The 22,999-nt window shown below is 47.1% G+C and overlaps 1 protein-coding gene across 1 annotated transcript in view; it reads left to right on the forward strand.

The window, feature by feature from the left end:
* LOC139278232 (transcription initiation factor TFIID subunit 4-like) overlaps positions 1 to 22,999 on the forward strand; it is a 350,027-nt gene that overhangs the window by 29,330 nt on the left and 297,698 nt on the right. Inside the window, exon 2 of the mRNA XM_070896875.1 lies at positions 2,922 to 2,959. Coding sequence (XP_070752976.1) covers positions 2,922 to 2,959 — 38 coding nt within the window. The remainder of the gene's footprint in view (positions 1 to 2,921; positions 2,960 to 22,999) is intronic.

The following is a 22,999-nucleotide window of genomic DNA, read 5'->3' on the forward strand; positions in this document are numbered from 1 at the left end:
TCCCTGCTCTCCCCCTCTCCCTCCCTGCTCCCCCCTCTCTCCCTGCTTTCTTTATTGCAATGAAAGTGAGAGTGGAGAGGGTGAGGCTAAGTAAACTGGGTCGAAAAGCCAACAAGGAAGATATCGCCTTTGGTTTTCAAATGGGAAGCAGTGATATCGCTTCCTGTTTGCGCAGCTATGCAGAGGCGACAGTTAGGAACAGCAATGGTTTGTTTGCTTGGTCACGTCCCACATAAGCGAAAATGTCCATCACTCTCCTCCTCCCCCTCCCTCCCTCTCACCCTCCCCCTCCCTCCCCCTCCCTCCCTCTCACCCTCCCCCTCCCTCCCTCTCCCTCCCTCCCCTCTCCCTCCCCTCTCCCTCACTTCCCCTCACTTCCCCTCACTCCCCCTCACTTCCCCTCACTCCCCCTCCCCCTCCCTCCCCCTCCCCTCCTCCCTCCCCCTCCCCTCTCCCTCCCTCCCTCCTCTCTCCCTCCCTCCCTCCCTCCTCTCTCCCTCCTCTCTCCCTCCCTCCCTCCTCTCTCCCTCCCTCCCTCCTCTCTCCCTCCCTCCCTCCCTCCTCTCTCCCTCCCTCCTCTCTCCCTCCCTCCTCTCTCCCTCCCTCCCTCCTCTATCCCTCCCTCCCTCCCTCCTCTCTCCCTCCCTCCCTCCTCTCTCCCTCCCTCCCTCCTCTCTCCCTCCCTCCCTCCTCTCTCCCTCCCTCCCTCCTCTCTCCCTCGCTCTCCCACTGCCTCTCGTGCGCGTGCTCTCTCTCTCTCTCCCTCCCCTTCCCTTCTGCGCGCACGCGCTCCATTTCCTTCCCGCTCTATCGTTCTCCCTCTCTCCCTCCCACCGTCCCTGCTCCCTCCTTCCCTCTCCCTCTCTCTTCTCCTGCTCTCTCTCTTTCTCCAACTGCCTCTTGCGCTCTCTATCTTTCTCCCCCTTCCCTCCTGGGCTTTCTCTCCACTTCCTTCCCGCTCTATCTTTCACTCTCCCCCTCCCGAGTCAGCTGTGGCTCAGTGAGTAGCACTCTCGTTTCTGAGTCAAAAGGCTGTGGGTTCAAATCACACTCGAGTGACTTGAGCGCAAAAATCTAGGCTGACACTCAAGTGCAGTACTGATGGAGCGCTGCACTATCGGAGGTGCCATCTTTCTGATGAGACTTTAAACCGAGGGCCCTTTCTGCGCTCTCAGGTGGATGTAAAAGATCCTACATCATTATTTTGAAGAAGAGCAGGGAGTTCTCCCTAATGTCTTGGCCAATATTTATCCCTCAATCAAAATCACTAAAGCAGATTATCTGGCCATTATCACATTGCTGTTTGTGGGAGCTTGCTTTGCTCAAGTTGGCTGCTGCATTTCCCACATTACAACAGTGACTACACTTCAAAAGTACTTCATTGGCTGTAAAACGCTTTGGGACGTCCTGAGGTTGTGAAAGGCGCTACATAAATGCAAATGGTTTTTTTCTAATGTTGAACGTTGGATTCTTGGAGTGTGGGCGGGGTTGGGGCTAGCCTGGCAAAAGTTGGTTGGTTGTTCTCATCCTCTGCACTCGCCTGCTCCCACCTCCACCCGGCCCCTCAAATAGAGAGAGAGAATAAAAATCAAAATTGGAGTCCATCCAAGACTGGTAATTAATTCACATGGAACATGAATAGGGGCTTGGCAGCAGAGGTGGGAATAATATTGTACGCGACGGATTGGAGGCACAATAGAGGGATATTGAGAAAGGGAGGGAAGGAAAGTAAAATTGGAGACGAAACTGCAAGGAAAGTTGAATGGGACGGACATCCCTCCTGTTTTTAAGTTAGTTTCAAGGGGTTCTCTGAAGAGCTTCCTTTAAGGTTCTGGGCATCTCTCTCTCGCACTCTGAATTCACCAGGCTTACTAGATTGATCCTTGGGATGAGAGGATTAGAATCATAGAATGGTTGCAGCACGGGCGATGGCCATTCGGCCCGTCGAGCCCGTGTCGGCTCTCTGCAAAAGCACTTCAGCAAGTTCCACTCTCCCGCCCTTTCCCCGTAACCGTGCAAATGTTTTTCTTTCAGGCACTTATCCAACTCCCTTTTGAAAGCAGTGATTGAGTCTGCCTCCACCACCCTTTCAGGCCGTGCATTCCAGATCCTAACCACTCGCTGAGTAAACATTATTTTTCTTATGTCGCCTTTGCTTCTTTTGCCAATCACCTTAAATCTGTGCCCTCTGGTTCTCGACCCTTCTGCCAATGGGAATACTTTCCTCTCTATCTACACTGTCCAGAACCCTCATGATTTTGAACACCTCGATCAAATCTCATTCTTTTCTGCTCGAAGGAGAACAACCCCAGCTACTCCAGTCTATCCACGTAGCTGAAGTCCCTCATCCCTGGAATCGTTCTTGTAAATCTTTTTTGCACCCTCTCTAAGGCCTTCACATCCTTGTGGTCCTATGAGGAGAGATTGAGTAGAATGGGCCTATTACTCTCTGGAGTTTACAAGAATGAGAGGAAATATAATTGAAAGATTCTGAGGTAGATGCTAAGAGGTTGTTCCCCCCCCCCCGGGCTGGGGAGTCTAGAACTAGGGGGCACAGTCTCAGGATAAGGGGTCGACCATTTAAGACTGAGATGAGAAGGAATTTCTTCACTCAGAGGATGGTGAATCTTTGGAATTCTCTACCCCAGAGGGCTGTGGATGCTGAGTCGTTGAGTATATTTAAGACAGAGATCGATAGATGTTTGGACTCCAGGGAAATCAAGAGATATGGGGAACGGGCGGGAAAGTAGAGTTGAGGTCAAAAATCAGCCATGATATTAAATGGCGGAGCAGGCTCGAGGGGCCGTATGGCCAACTCCTGCTCCTAATTCTTATGTTATGTTCTAAATAGTGGGAAAGCTGATTTTCAAAAATTACCGAAAAGGTATCTCAAAAACAATTCAGTTCTTTATTTTCAACAGATGCATCCATTGGGCCAGTCAGAAATATCATCCATCAGGTAGGAAAACTTACAATTTGCCCACAAACAAAGTACACTTTTCACCATCACAAAACCCACTCCTGCTGCTCCCCCATGCTCTCTTCCCCCCCCCCCCCCAAAACTCTCCCATGTCCTGTAGGATTGTCTAACAAGGGACAGAACTAAAGCCGCAGGGATCAGAGGATCCCAGGTTTGTTTGCGGTCCGTATTGAGTGAGCTGTACCCACATATTAGTACCCATTCTGTGGTATAAGCCCAACGGGCACTTGGGGCAGTGTAAGCGGCCTGAGCATCACTGGGCTTGGCAAAGGATGAGCTGGCCAGGGTTGTCGCTCCGGATGGCGCCCCTTGCTGGGAATTGCACGGGTTGGGAGCGCCAGGCTCGGCTGTGATGCCCATCACGGTCAAACGAGCAGCTTGCTGCTCACGGTCGGGGCTTGCAGTCGTAGAACGTTCCTTCTGATGGCATCCAACCCCTGTCCCTGACCCAGAGTCACGAAGGAGGTTTTACAGTGGCAGAGCAGGCTGGCGCTGGCACAGGAACCCTCCTGGGGTCAGGCAGCCTTCGCTCTCGGTGATAACTGGAAAACAGGGAGAGGGGGCGATTGCTCAGAAGGGGCGTCGGGTCTGAACTGCAGGAAACCAGACACTTACTTCAGATTTTACCTGTCCTGGAGGGAATTCAAATCAAATGTAAAGCACAATCTTTGTGTCACTGTGTCCCCATTGGATGATTCATTTTTGTTTTTTAATTTCCTTTTATAGTTTTAAAAAATTTAAACAAAAATACATCTGATAAATAAGTCATATTTTCTTGGTAAGGAGTAAAATTCTTATAAAAAGAGTTGACAGATATTTATAGATTTTTCATTTCACCTGTCTTACTGTCTGTATAGTTTAATAAATAATCTTTCTAGCTTTATTTTTGCTCTAGTAATATTTTATTCTTTTTGATGTACCTGAGCGGAGACAAACTCTCGAGCTTCATCAGACGCCGTCTCCCTGCTCAGCGGAAAGGGCTCACCAAACCAAATCTCGTCACTCAGGCAGAGTACAAAGGGGGTAGAAGTTATGCTGCTGCTATACAAGACCCTGGTTAGACTCCAGCTGCAGTACTGTGAGCAGTTCTGGGCACCACCGTAGGAAGGATATATTGGCCTTGGAGGGAGTCAGCATAGGTTTACCAGAATGGTACTCTGACTCTAAGGGTTAAATTACGAGGAGAGATTACACAAATTTGGGTTATATTCCCTAGAATTTAGAAAGTTAAGGGCTGATTTGAGCAAAGTTTTCAAGATATTAAGGGAAACAGATAGGATAGATAGAGAGAAACTGTTCCTGCTGGTTGGGGAGTCTAGGACGAGGGGGCAGAGTAAAAATTAGAGCCAGACCTTTCAGGACTGAAATTAGGAAACACCTTTATTGCAAACAGCAATTGATGCTAGATCAGTTGTTATTTTAAAATCTGAGATTGATCGATTTATGTTAAACAAAGGTATTAAGGGATATGGGCCAAAGGCAGGCAAATGACGTTAGGTCGCAGATCAGTTGTGATCTAATTGAATGACAGAACAGGCTCAAGGGGCTGAATGGCCTCCTCCTGTTCCTATGTTCTCAGGATATTAGCTTCCTTGACAGCTTCGTGAGCGCTGTCCTGCCTGCTGTGGTACTGAGTCACACAGACCAGCAAGGACCCAGATCTGATCCCTGGTGTGCTGTGCTCAGCTGGGGCCAACGGAGAGCGTGCAGCAACTGGTCGCAGACTGGGGAGGGGAAAGGAATCAGCCGGTGTTCCCCCCCCCCCCTCCCTCTCGATTGATGCCCAGCAACCCATGCTGGAAAGTACCAGCAGAATCGTGGAATGCTGCAGCACAGAATCAGGCCATTTGGTCCATCAAACCTGTGCCGGTAATTTTCTCCACGGGAACCAGCTAGTTTAATCTCAGTCTTCTGCTCACTCCTCTTTTTCAAGCAACTATCTACAACAACGACAACTACTTGCATTTATGTAGCGCCTTTAATGTAGTACAACTTCCCAAGGCGCGTCACGGGAGTGTTTATTAAACAAAATTTGCCACTGAGCCACATGAGATATTGGGGCAGGTGACCAAACGCTTGGTTAGAAGTAGGTTTCAAGGAGCGTCTGAAAGGAGGAGAGAGAGGTAATTCCAATTTAGAAGAAGTTTTGACTCCACTTCAACAACATGTATGTGTAGAGAATTCCACGTTCTAACCACCCTCTGTAACGGATGTTTGATCTGATCTCCTCTTGGAATTCTGTAATTATCTGAAACGCCTGCTCTCTTGTTGCCTGTGAAAACAGTCAATTACTGAACACCTTCTAATCCTTCATAATCATGAAGACCTCTACCAGGCCTCTTAACCATCCCAACTTTACTAAAAAACAAAAATAAACGTTGCAAATTTTTCCTCATAACTGATCCCTCGTGCCCCGTAATATCCCAGTGAATCGATACTATACCTTTTTCCATTGCTTTTATTTCCTTCCTGTAATTGGCTGCCCAAAACTATGCAAAAATACAACTGCGGGGTCCAACTTCAGCCTTGGATCCTTGCTTTTCTATTCCTGCCTCTAGGTACAAATTCAAGGATTCCATTTTCCTTATCCACTGGTGCTGTGTATCTGTTCACCGAGGCCCCTCTGCTCCTTTCTGGCATTTCGGGTGCATTTCCTCTCTTGGTTTTTAATTACTGAATGTATTGCTTCACATTTATTGAACTGCATCTGCCACCTATCTGCCCCTCCAGCCAGCCTATTTGTGTCTTCCTGCAATTTTCCATAGTCCTCCAATTTGGAGTCAGCAGCATATTTCTATATTATCCCCTCAATTATTAACTCACCTTAATTCCACGTGCTGCCACCTTTGCACAAGTCTCTTAATGTGGGACCGTATCAAAAATATTTTTTGAAAATCCATATAAACCACATCCACTGCATTTCCTTTATGTATCATCTGATCATATCTTTAAAGAATTGAGTAAGGTTGGTCCAGGACGGCCTCTCGTTTAGAAATATGCACTGACTGACCCTGATCAGCTCATGCTTCTCCAAATGCTCCATGATTTCGGGTGTATTTGGACTTTAAATAAAGGGGCAGTGGCAGCATGGATCTAAAATTGGCTAAGGGACAGAAAGCAGAGAGCAAGGGTGAACGGTTGTTTTTCAGACCGGTGGGAAGTATACAGTGGTGTTCCCCAGGGGTCAGGATTGGGACCACTGCTCTTTTTGATATATATTGACCTGGATTTGGATATACAGGGCATAATTTAAAAGTTTTCAGATGACACGAAACTCGGAAATGTAGTGAACAATGAGAAGGATAATAACAGACTTCAGGAGGACATAGTCAGACTGGTGAAATGGGCAAACACATGGGAGATTAAATTTAAACGCTGTGAAATGATACATTTTGTTAAGAAATGAGCAGAGGCAATATGAACTAAATGGGGTACAATTTTAAAGGGGTTGCAGGAATAGAGAGACCTGGGGTTGAATGTACATAAATCTTTGAAGGTGGCAGAACAAGTTGAGAAGGCTGTTAAAAAAACATATGGGATCCTTGGCTTTATTAATAGAGGAATAGAGTCCAAAAGCAATGAAGTTATGCTAAAACTTTATAAAACACTGGTTGGAGTATTGCGTTCAATTCTAGGCACCGCACTTTAGGAAGGATGTCAAGGCAATGGAAAAGGTGCAGAGAAGATTTACTAGAATGGTACCAGGGATGAGGGACTTCAGTTATGTGGGGAGACTGGAGAAGCTGGGATTGTTCTGCTTAGAGCAGAGATCTGGGACTGTGTCATGAGACAGGACTGATAGACGATCTCACAGTAAAGGATCCTCTAGGAAAGAGTGATCATAGCATGGTTGAATTTCAAATTCAGTTGGAGTTTGAGAAAGTTGGGTCTCAAACCAGTGTCCTAAGCTTAAATAAAGGCGATTACAAAGGTATGAAGGCAGAGTTGGCTAAAGTGAACTCGGAAAATCGATTAAAGTGTAAGATAGTTGATAAGCAGTGGCAGACACTTCAGGAGATATTTCATAACTCTCAACAAAAAAAGTGAGAAGAAACATAGAAACATAGAAAATAAGGGCAGGAGTAGGCCATTCGGCCCTTCTAGCCTGCACCGCCATTCAATGAGTTCATGGCTGAACATGCAACTTCAGTACCCCATTCCTGCCTTTTCGCCATACCCCTTGATCCCCCGAGTAGTCAGGACTTCATCTAACTCCTTTTTGAATATATTTAGTGAATTGGCCTCAACAACTTTCTGTGGTAGAGAATTCCACAGGTTCACCACTCTCTGGGTGAAGAAGTTTCTCCTCATCTCGGTCCTAAATGGCTTACCCCTTATCCTTAGACTGTGTCCCCTGGTTCTGGACTTCCCCAACATTGGGAACATTCTTCCTGCATCTAACCTGTCTAAACCCCGTCAGAATTTTAAATGTTTCTATGAGGTCCCCTCTCATTCTTCTGAACTCCAGTGAATACAAGCCCAGTTGATCCAGTCTTTCTTGATAGGTCAGTCCCGCCATCCCGGGAATCAGTCTGGTAAACCTTCGCTGCACTCCCTCAATAGCAAGAATGTCCTTCCTCAGGTTAGGAGACCAAAACTGTACACAATACTCCAGGTGTGGCCTCACCAAGGCCCTGTACAACTGTAGCAACACCTCCCTGCCCCTGTACTCAAATCCCCTCACTATGAAGGCCAACATGCCATTTGCTTTCTTAACCGCCTGCTATACCTGCATGCCAACCTTCAATGACTGATGTACCATGACACCCAGGCCTCGTTGCACCTCCCCTTTTCCTAACCTGTCACCATTCAGATAATAGTCTGGCTCTCTGTTTTTACCACCAAAGTGGAGAACCTCACATTTATCCACATTATACTTCATCTGCCATGCATTTGCCCACTCACCTAACCTATCCAAGTCGCTCTGCAGCCTCATAGCATCCTCCTCGCAGCTCACACTGCCACCCAACTTAGTGTCATCCGCAAATTTGGAGATACTACATTTAATCCCCTCGTCTAAATCATTAATATACAGTGTAAACAGCTGGGCCCCCAGCACAGAACCTTGCGGTACCCCACTAGTCACTGCCTGCCATTCTGAAAAGTACCCCTTTACTCCTACTCTTTGCTTCCTGTCTGACAACCAGTTCTCAATCCATGTCAGCACACTACCCCCAATCCCATGTGCTTTAACTTTGCACATTAATCTCTTGTGTGGGACCTTGTCGAAAGCCTTCTGAAAGTCCAAATATACCACATCAACTGGTTCTCCCTTGTCCACTCTACTGGAAACATCCTCAAAAAATTCCAGAAGATTTGTCAAGCATGATTTCCCTTTCACAAATCCATGCTGACTTGGACCTATCATGTCACCTCTTTCCAAATGCACTGCTATGACATCCTTAATAATTGATTCCATCATCTTACCCACTACTGATGTCGGGCTGACCGGTCTATAATTCCCTGTTTTCTCTCTCCCTCCTTTTTTAAAAAGTGGGGTTACATTGGCTACCTTCCACTCCATAGGAACTGATCCAGAGTCAATGGAATGTTGGAAAATGACTGTCAATGCATTCACTATTTCCAAGGCCACCTCCTTAAGTACTCTGGGATGCAGTCCATCAGGCCCTGGGGATTTATCGGCCTTCAATCCCATCAATTTCCCCAACACAATTTCCCGACTAATAAGGATTTCCCTCAGTTCCTCCTCCTTACTAGGCTCTCCGACCCTTTTTATATCCGGAAGGTTGTTTGTGTCCACCTCAGTGAATATCGAACCAAAGTACTTGTTCAATTGGTCCGCCATTTCTTTGTTCCCCGTTATGACTTCCCCTGATTCTGACTGCAGGGGACCTACGTTTGTCTTTACTAACCTTTTTCTCTTTACATATCTATAGAAGCTTTTGCAATCCATCTTAATGTTCCCTGCAAGCTTCCTCTCGTACTCGATTTTCCCTGCCCCAATCAAACCCTTTGTCCTCCTCTGCTGAGTTCTAAATTTCTCCCAGTCTCCAGGTTCGCTGCTATTTCTGGCCAATTTGTATGCCACTTCCTTGGCTTTAATACTATCCCTGATTTCCCTTGATAGCCACGGTTGAGCCACCTTCCCTTTTTTATTTTTACGCCAGACAGGAATGTACAATTGTTGTAGTTCATCCATGCGGTCTCTAAATGTCTGCCATTGCCCATCCACAGTCAACCCCTTAAGTATCATTCGCCAATCTATCCTAGCCAATTCACGCCTCACACCTTCAAAGTTACCCTTCTTTAAGTTCTGGACCATGGTCTCTGAATTAACTGTTTCATTCTCCATCCTAATGCAGAATTCCACCATATTATGGTCACTCTTCCCCAAGGGGCCTCGCACAACGAGATTGCTAATTAATCCTCTCTCATTACACAACACCCAGTCTAAGATGGCCTCCCCCCTAGTTGGTTCCTCGACATATTGGTCTAGAAAACCATCCCTTATGCACTCCAGGAAATCCTCTTCCACCGTATTGCTTCCAGTTTGGTTAGCCCAATCTATGTGCATATTAAAGTCACCCAGAAGGAAAGACTTTAAGAGAAGGGAGAACTATCCGTGGCTAACTAAGGAAGTAAAGGATGGTATCAAATTGAAAACAAGGGCATACAAAGTGGCCAAGATTAGTGGGAGGCCTGAGGATTGGTACATTTTTAAAAACCATCAAAGGACGACAAAAAATTAATAAAGAGAGGGAAGATAGAATATGAAAGTAAACTCGCAAGAAATATAAGAACACAGTAAGAGCTTCTACAGGTATGTAAAAAGGAAGAGTAACTAAAGTAAACATTGGTCCATTAGAGGATGAGACTGGGGAATTAATAATGGGGAACAGGGAAATGGCAGATGTTGAACAAATATTTTGTATCAGTCTTCACGGCAGAAGACACTCAAAACATCCCAATAATAGATAATCAAGGGGCTAAAGGGAGGGAGGAACTTAAAACAATCACTATCACTAAAGAAAAAGTACTTGGGTAAAATAATGGCACTAAAGATAGACAAGTCCCCTGGACCTGATGGCTTACATCCTAGGGTCTTAAAAGAAGTGGCTGCAGAGATAGTGGATGCATTGGTTGTAATTTACCAAAATCCCTTGGATTCTGGGGAGGTCCCAGTAGATTGGATAACCGGAAATGTAACGCCCCGATTTAAAAAAGGAGGCAGACAGAAAGCAGGAAACTATAGACCAGTTAGCCTAACATCTGTCTTGGGAAAATGCTGGAGCCATTAATAAAGAAGCAATAGCGGGACATTTGGAAAAGCATAATACAGTCAAGCAGAGTCAGCATGGTTTTATGAAAGGGAAATCATGTTTGACAAATTTGCAGGAGTTCTTTGAGGATGTAACGAGCAGGGTGGATAAGGGGGAACCAGTGGATGTGGTGTATTTGGATTTCTAGAAGGTATTCGATAAGGTGCCACAAAAAAGGTTACTGCATAAGATAAAAGTTCACAGAGTTGGGAGTAATATATTAGCATGGATAGAGGATTGGCTAACTAACAGAAAACCATCATCATCATCATCATAGGCAGTCCCTCGAAATCAAGGAAGACTTGCTTCCACACTAAAAGTGAGTTCTCAGGTGACTGAACAGTCCAATACGGGAATTGCAGTCTCTGTCAGTGTGACAGACAGTCGTTGAAGGAAAGGGTGGGTGGGGAGTCTGGTTTGCCGCACGCTCTTTCCGCTGCCTGCGCTTGCTTTCTGCACGCTCTCGGCGACGAGACTCGAGGTGCTCAGCGCCCTCCCGGATGCTCTTCCTCTGCTTAGGGCGGTCTCTGGCCAGGGACTCCCACGTGTCGGTGAGGATGCTGCACTTTAACAAGGAGGCTTTGAGGGTGTCCCTGAAACGTTTCCTCTGCCCAACTGGAACTCGCTTGCCATGTCAGAGTTCCGAGTAGAGCGCTTGTTCAGGCATTCGAACAATGTGGGCCCAGCGGAGCTGGTCGAGTGTGATCCGTGTGGAGTCCATTATTAAGGAAGCTGAAGCAGAACATTTGAAAAAGCATAATACAGTAAAGCAGATTCAGAATGGTTTTATGAAAGGGAAATCATGTCTGACAAATTTGCTGGAGTTCTTTGAGGATGTAACGAGCAGGGTGGATAAAGGGGAACCAGTGGATGTGGTGTATTTGGATTTCTAGAAGGCAGAAAATAGAGAATCGGGATAAATGGGTCATTTTCCGGTTGGCAAACGGTAACTAGTGGGGTGCCACAGGGGTCTGTGGGTCTGTTCGGTCTGTCCAGGTGAGAGGATTTCTAGGTAGTCGCACAGCAACAGGACGACCGACATCCTGGCCCTTAAGCCTCGGAAGTTTGGAAACTTGATAGCTGGCTTGTTGAGAGTGTGCTGACTTGTAAATAACTGCAGGAAAGGACGAGCTGTGAAAGGGATGAACTTTACACCAGGAGTTGGTGGCTGCTGCCCTCTAGCTGTGCTTCCCTTCACTACATGTGGACACTGGCTGGATGTCAGTGCCCATGGCTTTATCTGGCACCATCGGAGCAGGCCGGGGGGCAGAAGGAGCAGCGTGGTGGCATACTACTCCAGGGAGCAGCACATGCTGGAGCAGGAAAGCAACGGCAGCAAAGAGGGCGACTGGATTGGATGTCACCATCCAGGTTGCTGATTGGAGCGTGGGCAGGTACAGCAGGAGCGGTGAGGTCGGGGCGAAGGAGCGACAAGAGATTGTCGAGGGACGTGATCGGGGCCAAGGAGAGGCGTGAGTTCGGGGCCAGAAGAGCCGAGGGCCCAGGGGCAGCACGGGCCCAGCCCACACTGCGATATGTGAACGCACGAGGTCCGTTCAGCAGAGCTGGTCTCCAGTCGTCCTGGTTAACCCTTGCCACTGGACCAAGACCTAGCTCTGTCAAGCCCGTGTGGTGGCTGGTGTGCAACGGCCACCACACGTTAAAAAACTCCACGCACAGGCATCTTCCACCCTTCAAGATTTAGTTTGGGATCTGGAATATTAGGTTGAAACACCTGTGAACTTTTTGGCGTGGAAGCAAGTCATCCTCGACTCGAGAGACTGCCTATGATGATGATCTGGCACAGTCCAGTCAGTAGGTTTAGAGGATCTCCTGAGCTACACTTTGCTGAACCTACTAACTGGGTTACAGACTGTACCTGACTCTCGTTCAGGGGTGTTGATATAGTTCAGTCTGTATCTGTCGTCCGCTTTGATGGTGACTTCGTGTTGACTGAGGTGACCCGATGTTTTCTGTCCTGGATTGTGACTCACGGGTATTCCCGTGCACCTCTTTGAACCCGTTAGAGAGTCTAGAACTAGGATCACAGTCTCAGGGTAAGAGGTGGCCTTTGAAGACCGAGATGAGGAGGAATTTCTTCATTCTTTGTGAATCTTTGGAATTCTCTGCCTCAAAGACTGTGGATGCTCAGTCTTTTGAGTACATTTGGAAAAGCATGACTCAATCAAGCAGAGTCAGCATGGTTTTATGAAAGGGAAATCATGTTTGACAAATTTGCTGGAGTTCTTTGAGAATGTATCGAGCAGAGTGTATAACTGGGAACCCGTGGATGTGGTGTATTTAGATTTCCAGAAGGCATTCGATAAGGTACCACGTAAGGGGTTATTGCACAAGATAAAAGCTCACGGGGTTGGGAGCAATATATTAGCATGGATAGAGGATTGGCTACTGAACAAAAAACAGAGAGTCGGGATAAATGGGTCATTTTCTGGTTGGCAAACAGTAACTAGTGGGGTGCCACAGGGATCAGTGCTGGGTCCTCAACTACTTGCAGTGTATATTAATGACTTGGATGAAGGGACCGAGAGTAATGTAGCCAAGTTTGCTGATGATACAAAGATGGGTGGGAAAGCAAATTGTGAGGAGTACACAAAAAATATGCAAAGGGATTTAGACAGGGTAAGTGAGTGGGCAAAAATTTGGCATATGGAGTATAATGTGGGAAAGTGTGAGGTTATCCATTTTGGCAGAAATAATAGAAAAGCAAATTATAATTTAAATGGAGAAAAATTGCAAAGTGCTGCAGTACAGAGAGACCTGGGGGTCGTTGTGCATGAAACACAATGCAGGTCCAGCAAGTAATCAGGAAGGCAAATGGAATGTTGGCCTTTATTGCAAGGGGGATAGAATATAAAAGCAGTGAAGTCCTGCTACAACTTTACAGGGTATTGGTGAGGCCACACCTGGAGTACTGCGTACGGTTTTGGTTTCCTATTTAAGGAAGGTTATACTTGCATTGGAGGCTGTTCAGAGAAGGTTCACTAGGTTGATTCCGGAGATGAGGGGGTTGATGTATGAGGATAGGTTGAGCAGGTTGGGCATGTACTCATTCGAGTTCAGAAGAATGAGAGGTCATCTCATTGAAACATATGAGGGGGCTCGACAAGGTGGATGTGGAGAGAATATTCCCACTCATAGTGGAAACTAAAACTAGGGGACATAGTCTTAGAATAAGGGGCCGCCCATTTAAAACTGAGATGAGGAGAAATTTCTTCTCTTAGAAGGTTGTAAATTTATGGAATTCTCTGCCCCAGAGAGCTGGGTCATTGAATATATTTAAGGCGGAGAAAGACAGATTTTTGAACAATAAAAGGTTATGGGGAACGGGCAGGGAAGAGGAGCTGAGTCCATGATCAGGTTACTCATGACCTTATTGAATGGCGGAGCAAGCTCAAGGTGCCAAATGGCCGACTCCTGCTCCTGTTTCTTATAGCTCAGATGAATACGTGGCTTGAGGAGTGTTGCAGAAGGGAGGGATTCAAATTCCTGGGACATTGGAACCGGTTCTGGGGGAGGTGGGACCAGTACAAACCGGACGTCTGCACCTGGGCAGGACTGGAACCAATGTCCTAGGGGGAGTGTTTGCTAGTGCTGTTGGGGAGGAATTAAACTAATATGGCAGGGGGATGGGAACCTATGCAGGGAGACAGAGGGAAGTAGAATGGGGGCAGAAGCAAAAGATAGAAAGAAGAAAAGTAAAAGTGGAGGGCAGAGAAACCCAAGGCAAAAAGCAAAAAGGGCCACATTACAGCAAAATTCTAAAGGGGTAAAGTTGTTAGAAAGACAAGCCTGAAGGCTCTGTGCCTCAATGCGAGGAGTATTCGGAATAAGGTGGACGAATGAAATGCGCAGATAGCAGTTAACGGGTCTGATGTAATTGGCATCACGGAGACATGGCTCCAGGGTGACCAAGGCTGGGAACTCAACATCCAGGGGTATTCAACATTTAGGAAGGATAGACAGAAAGGAAAAGGAGGTGGGGTGACATTGCTCGTTAAAGAGGAAATTAATGCAATAGTAAGAAAGGACATTAGCTTGGACGATGTGGTATGGGTGAAGCTACGGAATACCAAAGGCAGAAAACGCTAGTGGGAGTTGTGTACAGACCATCAAACAGTCGTAATGACATTGGGGACAGCATCAAACAAGAAATTAGGGATGCATGCAATAAAGGTACAGCAGTTAGCATGGGTGACTTTAATATACATATTGATTGGGCTAACCAAACTGGTAGCAATGCAGTGGAGGAGGATTTCCTGGAGTGTATTAGGGATGGTTTTCTAGACCAATATGTCGAGGAACCAACTAGAGAGCTGGCCATCCTCGACTGGGTGATGTGTAATGAGAAAGGACTAATTAGCAATCTTGTTGTGTGAGGCCCCTTGGGGAAGAGTGACCATAACATGGTATAATTCTTTATTAAGATGGAGAGTGACACAGTTAATTCAGAAACTAAGGTCCTGAACTTAAGGAAAGGTAACTTCGATGGTTTGAGACGTGAATTGGCTAGAATAGACTGGCAAATGATACTTAAAGGGTTGACGGTGGATAGGCAATGGCAAACATTTAAAGATCACATGGATGAACTTCAGCAATTGTACATCCCTGTCTGAAGTAAAAATAAAATGGGGAAGGTGGTTCAACTGTGGCTAACAAAGGAAATTAAGGATAGTGTTAAGTCCAAGGAAGAGACATATAAATTGGCCAGAAAAAGCAGCAAACTTGAGGACTGGGAGAAATTTAGAATTCAGCAGAGGAGGACAAAGAGTTTAATTAAGAGGGGGAAAATAGAGTCCGAGCAGAATCTAGCCGGGAACATAAAAACGGACTGCAAAAGCTTCTATAGATATGTAAAGAGAAAAAGATTAGTGAAGACAAACGTAGGTCCTTTGCAGTTGGATTCAGGTGAATTTATAATGGGGAACAAAGAAATGGCCGACCAATTGAACAAATACTTTGGTTCTGTCTTCACGAAGGAAGACACAAATAACCTTCCGGATGTACTAGGGGACCGAAGGTCTAGTGAGAAGGAGGAACTGAAGGATATCTTTATCAGGTGGGAAATTGTGTTAGGGAAATTGATGGGATTGAAGACCAATAAATCCCCAGGGCCTGATAGTCTGCATCCCAGAGTACTTAAGGAAGTGGCCCTAGAAATATGGATGCATTGGTGATCATTTTCCAACAGTCTATCAACTCTGGGTCAGTTCCTATGAACTGAAGGGTAGCTAATGTAACACCACTTTTTAAAAAGGGAGGGAAAGAGAAAGTGGGTAATTATAGACCGGTTAACCTGACATCAGTAGTGGGGAAAATGTTGGAATCAATTATTAAGGATGAAATAGCAGCGCATTTGGAAAGCAGTGACAGGATCGGTCCAAGTCAACATGGATTTATGAAAGAGAAATCATGCTTGACAAATCTAATGGAATTTTTGGAGGATGTAACGAGTAGAGTGGACATGGGAGAACCAGTGGATGTGGTGTATTTGGACTTTCAAAAGGCTTTTGACAAGGTCCCACACAAGAGATTGGTGTGCAAAATCAAAGCACATGGTATTGGGGGTAATATACTGACGTGGACAGAGTGGTTGGCAGACAGGAAGCAGAGAGTCGGGATAAACGGGTCCTTTTCAGAATGGCAGGCAGTGACTAGTGGAGTGCCGCAGGGCTCAGTGCTGGGACCCCAGCTCTTTACAATATACATCAATGATTTAGATGAAGGAATTGAGTGTAATATCTCCAAGTTTGCAGATGACACTAAACTGGGTGACGGTGTGAGCAGTGAGGAGGATGCTAAGAGGCTGCAGGGTGACTTGGACAGGTTAGGTGAGTGGGCAAATGCATGGCAGATGCAGTATAATGTGGATAAATGTGAGGTTATCCACTTTGGGGGCAAAAATGCGAAAGCAGAATATTATCTGAATGGCGACACATTAGGAAAAGGGGAGGTGCAACGAGACCTGGGTGTAATGGTTCATCAGTCATTGAAAGTTGGCATACAGGTACAGCAGGCAGTAAAGAAGGCAAGTGGTATGTTGGCCTTCATAGCTAGGGGATTTGAGTATCGGAGCAGGGAGGTCTTACTGCAGTTGTACAGGGCCTTGGTGAGGCCTCACCTAGAATATTGTGTTCAGTTTTGTTCTCCTAATCTGAGGAAGGACATTCTTGCTATTGAGGGAGTGCAGTGAAGGTTCACCAGACTGATTCCTGGGATGGCTGGACTGACATATGAGGAGAGACTGGATCAACTGGGTCTTTATACATGGGAGTTTAGAAGGATGAGAGGGGATCTGATAGAAATGTATAAGATTCTGACGGGACGGGACAGGTTAGATGCGGGTAGAATGTTCCCGATGTTGGGGAAGTCCAGAACCAGTGGACACAGTCTAAGGATAAGGGGTAAGCCATTTAGGACTGAGATGAGGAGAAACTTCTTCACTCAGGGAGTTGTTAATCTGTGGAATTCCCTGCCGCAGAGAGTTGTTGATGCCAGTTCATTGGATATATTCAAGAGGGAGTTAGATATGGCCCTTACGGCTAAGGGGATCAAGGGGTATGGAGCGAAAGCAGGAAAGGGGTACTGAGGGAATGATCAGCCATGATCTTATTGAATGGTGGTGCAGTCTCGAAGGGCCAAATGGCCTACTCCTGCACGTATTTTCTATGTTTCTATGTTTCTATGTTCTTATGAGTATAGTCAAGGCTGAGATCAATAGATTTTTGGACTCTTGGGGAATCAAGGGAGTTGAGTTCGAAGATCAGCCTTGATCTCATTGAATGTTGGAACAGGCTCGCGGGGCCGTATGGCCGACTCCTCCTAATTCTTATGTTCTTATGTACAGTTTGTGAGTGACGTTTATCCAGTACCTTGCTGCGCCAGGCAGGCCAGGAATTTTATCGGTTTGATGACCAGTCAGCCTGGAGTGAGCTGATCTTAGCCAGGTCGGGGTTGGTCAGGAGAGTAACACCACGTCCCTGGGTTAGAGACGGAGAGCGCAGAGAGCCAGCCAGTGTCTTTGACCATGCTCGCTACCCAGGGGCTGCTGGAAAGCTGACGTGTGTGGACGGACAGAGCAGGGTTAGCTCCGTCTGATTACTCAGTCACGGTGGGGAGCTATCTTGCTGAGTAAGGCTCCTCGGAGGAATGGCCTGCAATATGGAGGGAGCTGAAGAAGACCCAGTGCACTTTCAAAGGAGTAGGAATAAAATTTGCAACATCACTTCTCACCTTTTTGTTTTTCTGACCTGAATGTCACCTTGGCTGCTATTTAGAATCTCTGCCCTCGCTGAGTGAATCTCTTCAGTTTGTGCTACCATCTCCAGATAAATCAGTTGCCTCCCTAGTTTTTTTCCCCTCCCAGTTTTCTCTCTACCTGTGTTGCAGGTATGTCCATAAGCAGAACCTTCAGTGATGGAGCCTGAGGCTGCCAGGTTGCGGTAGGGCCTGTGACGTTCAGCGCATAGATTTCTGTTGGTGCCTAACTTGCTGGACAAGGCACAGTCCGAGAAATCATTTGGTGTCCTCAAAATCCTTGTCCTTATCCTCCTTCTAATCCCTCCACGGCCTTGCTCAGCTCGTCAGTCCGGCCAGTCCCGACATCCCAGCATCCGTGTTCCAGCTTCGGTCTGCTGTTCCCGGTCTTCCTGCTCTACCACTGAGCCTTCAACCATCACACCCCATTCACTGAGCTCTGGAATTTTTTTCCTGACCCCTTCCCCTCACTCACTCCTTCCCTCGCCTTCCTCAGAACTGGTCCTGGACCCTGCTTTCAGGCCAGGCCCCTCGTTTATTTCCACCTCTCTACACATTATTATGTAAAAGATGTACAAATGTAAGTTTTAAAAATAGGAGTGAGTTGTATTCTGAAGGGTGGGTGAGACCGCTAAGGATGCATGCTTGATGTTGCATAGAATGAGGGTGCTGTTTCCTGAGGCTTTCACGGTGGAACAAGAGACGGGACTGGAGACCATTGACGGCTGGATTGTGACAGGGTGAGAAGGGAGATCGAGCGAAGGCGTCCCTTACGGGTGAAGCCAGGTTAGAAGGACTGAAAGCAAAACACTGCAGGTGCTCGAAATCTGAAACAAAAAAGCAGGAAAGATTGGAGACCATCAGTGGGTCAGGCAGTATCTGTGGAGACAGCAGAGCAGTGAACGTTTGGGGCGCGGATCGTTTGTCAGACTTCGATGTTGAGCGAGTTTGGTTTGTGCTTGCTTTCAGGGGCTAGCTGAAAGCTTTGGCTACAATGCTCCATTTGACTTCGTTACACAACATTATCGTTGGGACAGCAGAGAGGTCTTTCATTTTTTTGTAGAAGTAACCATTCTCCATGTGTGAGTTTGAGCGGCAGGTTTCAGAGAGCTGTTCAACTGTGGAGGGCGTTAGAGCTGAGGCTGGTCCCTTTCCCTGGCTCTCAGATGGGGGGTGGTGGGGTGGGGGGGGTGGTCACTGGATTGTGATGAGGAAGGTGAATATAAGAACATAAGAAATAGGAGCAGATGTAGGCCATACGGCCCCTCGAGCCTGCTCCGCTATTTAATACGATTATGGCTGATCCGATCATGGACTCAGGTCCACTTACCTGCCCGCTCCCCTTATCCCCTTATCGTTTAAGAAACTGTCTATCTCTGTCTTAAATATATTCAATGTCCCAGCTTCCACAGCTCTCTGAGGCAGCGAATTCCACAGATTTACAACCCTCTGAGAGAAGAAATTTCTCCTCATCTCTGTTTTAAATGGGCGGCCCCTTATTCTAAGATCATGCCCCCTAATTCTAGTCTCCCCCATCAGTGGAAACATCTTCTCTGCATCCACCTTGTCAAGCCCCCTCATAATCTTATACGTATCGATAAGATCACCTCTCATTCTTCTGAATTCCAATGAATAGAGGCCCAACTCCTCAACCTTTCCTCATGTCAACCCTGGGTGATTTCAGTATTTGCACCCCAGCTTACTGCACTAGCTGGCTCTGTGCGGCTTGGTACCACGTTTGGCAGTGCCTTTATCTATGGGGCCATGGGGAATTGGGGAAATTTTCAATTTGATGCTAAATGTTGGGTCCTTGTATTAAATACAGTAATACAGTTCTGTTCGCATCCTCGGGATCTCCCAAAGCGCTTCACAGTGATTGAATCAGTTGTGAAAGCAGTAACTGTTTTGTCGGCAAACATGTCGGTCAATTTTCCCTCAGTGGGATCCCACACACAGCATTGAGATAGAGGACCAGTTAATCGTTTTTTGGTGATGTTGGTTGAGGGGTGAATGTTGGCCAGGACACCGGGACAATGTGTCACGCTTCTTTGAATGGTGCCTTGTGATCTTCACAACCACCTGAACAAGCAGACAGGACTTTCCTTGATTTAACATCTCATCTATATTCCACTCTTCATTGCATATGTTTAAAAATTGAGAATGGATTCATAATTCCGTTTCTGCAGATTTTTTTTAAACTCTGCTTTTCTCCTTTGTTTTTCTGGAGCTGTGACTCTTGCAAGGATCCCGGTTCCAAAGGTCCTGGTCCTGAGGCTCCTGATTGTCTTAATGTGCATCATAGGCAGTCCCTCGAAACGATGACTTGTTTCCACACCAAAAAGCGATGAGTTCACAGGTGTTTCAATAGTCCAGGTCTCGAACTACATCCTGAAGGGTGGAAGATGCCTGTGCTTGGGTTTTTTTTAAACATGTGGTGACCGTTGCACACCAGCCACCACACGGGCTTGACAGAGCTAGGTCTTGGTCCAGTGGCAAGGGTTAACCAAGACGACTGGAGACCTGCTCTGCTGCACGGACCGAGTGCGCTCACATATCGCAGTGAAGAAGACAGAAAGGTTCCCCGGAGTAAACAGAACCATCCAAACCCAGCCAGAGTTGTGGATTAACGGGAGAATAACTATTTGCCCACCCCTCGAGGATCAGGACAGAGAGTGAAGCCTCGCTTCTCCAACCTAAAGGACTTCAACTTGCACCTGGATCTCGCATCCGTGGAGTTGAACTACTGGGGAAGGACCAGGGCGCAAGGAAGGCCGTATTGGGTCCTCTCAGCAGCAAGAGCTTCCTGAGGAAGACACCTTGTCAGGAAGACAGTGCATCCTCAGGAAGATTGTCGTGTGCTCCATCCATCCCAAGCACCAGCACTGACACTGCTCACCTTCTCCTTGGTCTTCCTCATTTGATGAGGTCTGCTGCTGTTGCTCTGCCTGCTCCAAATGCAGGCCCCTCTGTGTGGCTCTGTTGTGAAGTATGCAGAACATTTGCTGAATATTGGGGATGGATCATTGTGCTTCACAGAATAAGTGCATTGTGAGGCGTGAGTTCTGGGCCAGCCCACACTGCACTATGTGTCTTAATATGCAGTGTACCGAAGACTGCAGTATTACTCCGTTCCTGCTGATGGTGCTGTCGAGGTGTCCAGGCATTACTGTGATCAGCAGTGCTGTCAATGTGAAGCTGCTGTTAGTCCAGCTCTTATTCAAAAGCGTATTTAAAGACGAGACATGTCACCTTTTTGTGAATTATGAAGAGAGTTGGTGGCTGACTTGCTGAAGGCATTGAGCATCTGAGTCACACAGACCAGAGGGTTCCAGATTTGGTTCCTAATAGAAGGAGCTTGCATTTACATAGCGCCTTTCACAACCTCAGGATGTCCCAAAGAGTTTTACAGCCAATTAAGTAGTCCTAAAATGTGATCACTGTTGTGATGTAGAGATATGCAGCAGCCAGTTTGTGCACAGCAAGGTCCCACAAACAGCAAAGAGATCATTTACCTGTTTTTGAAGAGTTTGAAGACCTGAAAAGTTAATTGTCCCTTCTCCTCGGCACAGATGTTATTTTTTAAATTTCAGATTTTGAGTATCTTGCTTTTTGCTTTCTGTTTTTAGTGGTGTTGGACACTGGAGAATGGGAGAGGTAAGGCATGGTTCAAAGGGCGTGTTTTGAAGTTGAGGAAAGGTATGACAAGATGAAGGGGTCTTGGAAGAGAATTTGAGTGCACAAGGACAGCAATAGTTTCAGGCAGGAGAGGTCCTTCGTGCTCACCTATCTGCAGCTCACCTGTGTGTCAGCCGCTGGGCTTCAAGTCAGGTTGTGAGTTTAAGACCCATTCCAGAGACTTGAGCCCATACTCTAAGCTGTCATTTCAGTTCAGGACTGAGGCAACGCCGCACTGTTGGAGGGGCAGTACTGAGGGAGCGCCGCACTGTCGGGGGGGCAGTACTGAGGGAGTGCTGCACTGTCGGAGGGCCAGTCCTGAGGGAGTGCTGCACTGTGGGAGGGGCAATACTGAGGGAGCGCCGCACTGTGGGAGGGGCAATAATGAGGGAGCACTGCACTGTGGGAGGGGCAGTACTGAGGGAGTGCCGCACTGTCGGAGGAGCAGTACTGAGGGAGCGCTGCACTGTCGGAGGGGCAGTACTGAGGGAGTGCTGCACTGTCGGAGGGGTAGTACTGAGGGAGCGCCGCACTGTCGGAGGGGCAGTACTGAGGGAGTGCTGCACTGTCGGAGGGGCAGTACTGAGGGAGACTGCACTGTCGGAGGGGCAGTACTGAGGGAGTGCTGCACTATCGGGGGGCAGTACTGAGGAAGCGCCGCACTGTCGGCGGGGCAGTACTGAGGGAGTGCTGCACTGTCGGAGGGGCTGTACTGAGGCAGTACTGCACTATCCGGGGGCAGTATTGAGGGAGTGCTGAACGGTTGGAGGTGCCGTCTTTCGGGTGAGACATTAAACTTTCTGCTCTCTCAGGTGGATGCAAAAGATTCCATGGCACTATTTTGCAGAAGTGTTCTCCCAGGCCTCAGGAAGCATATATTGGCACTTGGAGGGGGTGCAGCGCAGATTCCCCGGGACTTAAAGTGTTAAATAAACGTAGCCTGTATTCAGTCGCGTTTAGAAGGTTGAGAGGTAATCTAATAGTTAAAGCGATTGGGTAGTAATTGGGTGTAAATACAGGTAGCTAGCTGAATGACTCGTAGTTGGCTGGTCCTGCAGGCAGATGGCAGAAATCCTCGGGCCTATCCTTGCTGGATTTACTAAAGGTTGCATAGCTGGGAAGACGCAGCAGTAAGCTGGTCCAGCAGTTTCCTTTGGGTTTGCTGTGCTTTTGAGACCCAGCACAACAGCAATTGAAGTTTCTGAGATTGTTATAAATTGATGAGCTGGGCAGTATTGTGAACATAGAATTATATGTCAGCTGTGGCTCAGTGGGCAGCACACTCGCCTCTGAGACAGAAGGGTGTGGGTTCAAGTCCCACTCCAGGGACTTGAGCACAAAAATCTCGGCTGACACTCCAGTGCAGCGCTGTCGGAGTTGCCGTCTTTCAGATGAGATGTTAAACTGAGGCATCGTCTGCTCTCTCGGGTGAACATAAAAGATCCCATGACAATTTTTTGTAGAAGAGCAGGGGAGTTCTCCCTAGTGTCCTGGCCAATATTTATCCCTCAATCAACATAACAAAAACAGATTGGTCATTATCACATTGCTGCTTGTGGGAGCTTGCTGTGCGCAAATTGGTTGCCGCGTTTCCCATATTAGAACAGTGACTACGCTCCAAAAGTACTTCATTTGTTGTAAAGCGCTTTGAGACGTCTGTTGGTAGTGAAAGGTGCTGTATCAATGTAAGTCTTTCTTTCTTTACGAATTAGGAACAGGAGTAGGCCATTCGGCCCCTCGAGCCTGCTCCGCCATTCAATGAGATCATGGCTGATCTTTGACCTCAACT

Source organism: Pristiophorus japonicus, chromosome 13, assembly GCF_044704955.1.
Source record: "Pristiophorus japonicus isolate sPriJap1 chromosome 13, sPriJap1.hap1, whole genome shotgun sequence".
Classification (NCBI taxonomy): Eukaryota; Metazoa; Chordata; class Chondrichthyes; family Pristiophoridae; genus Pristiophorus; species Pristiophorus japonicus.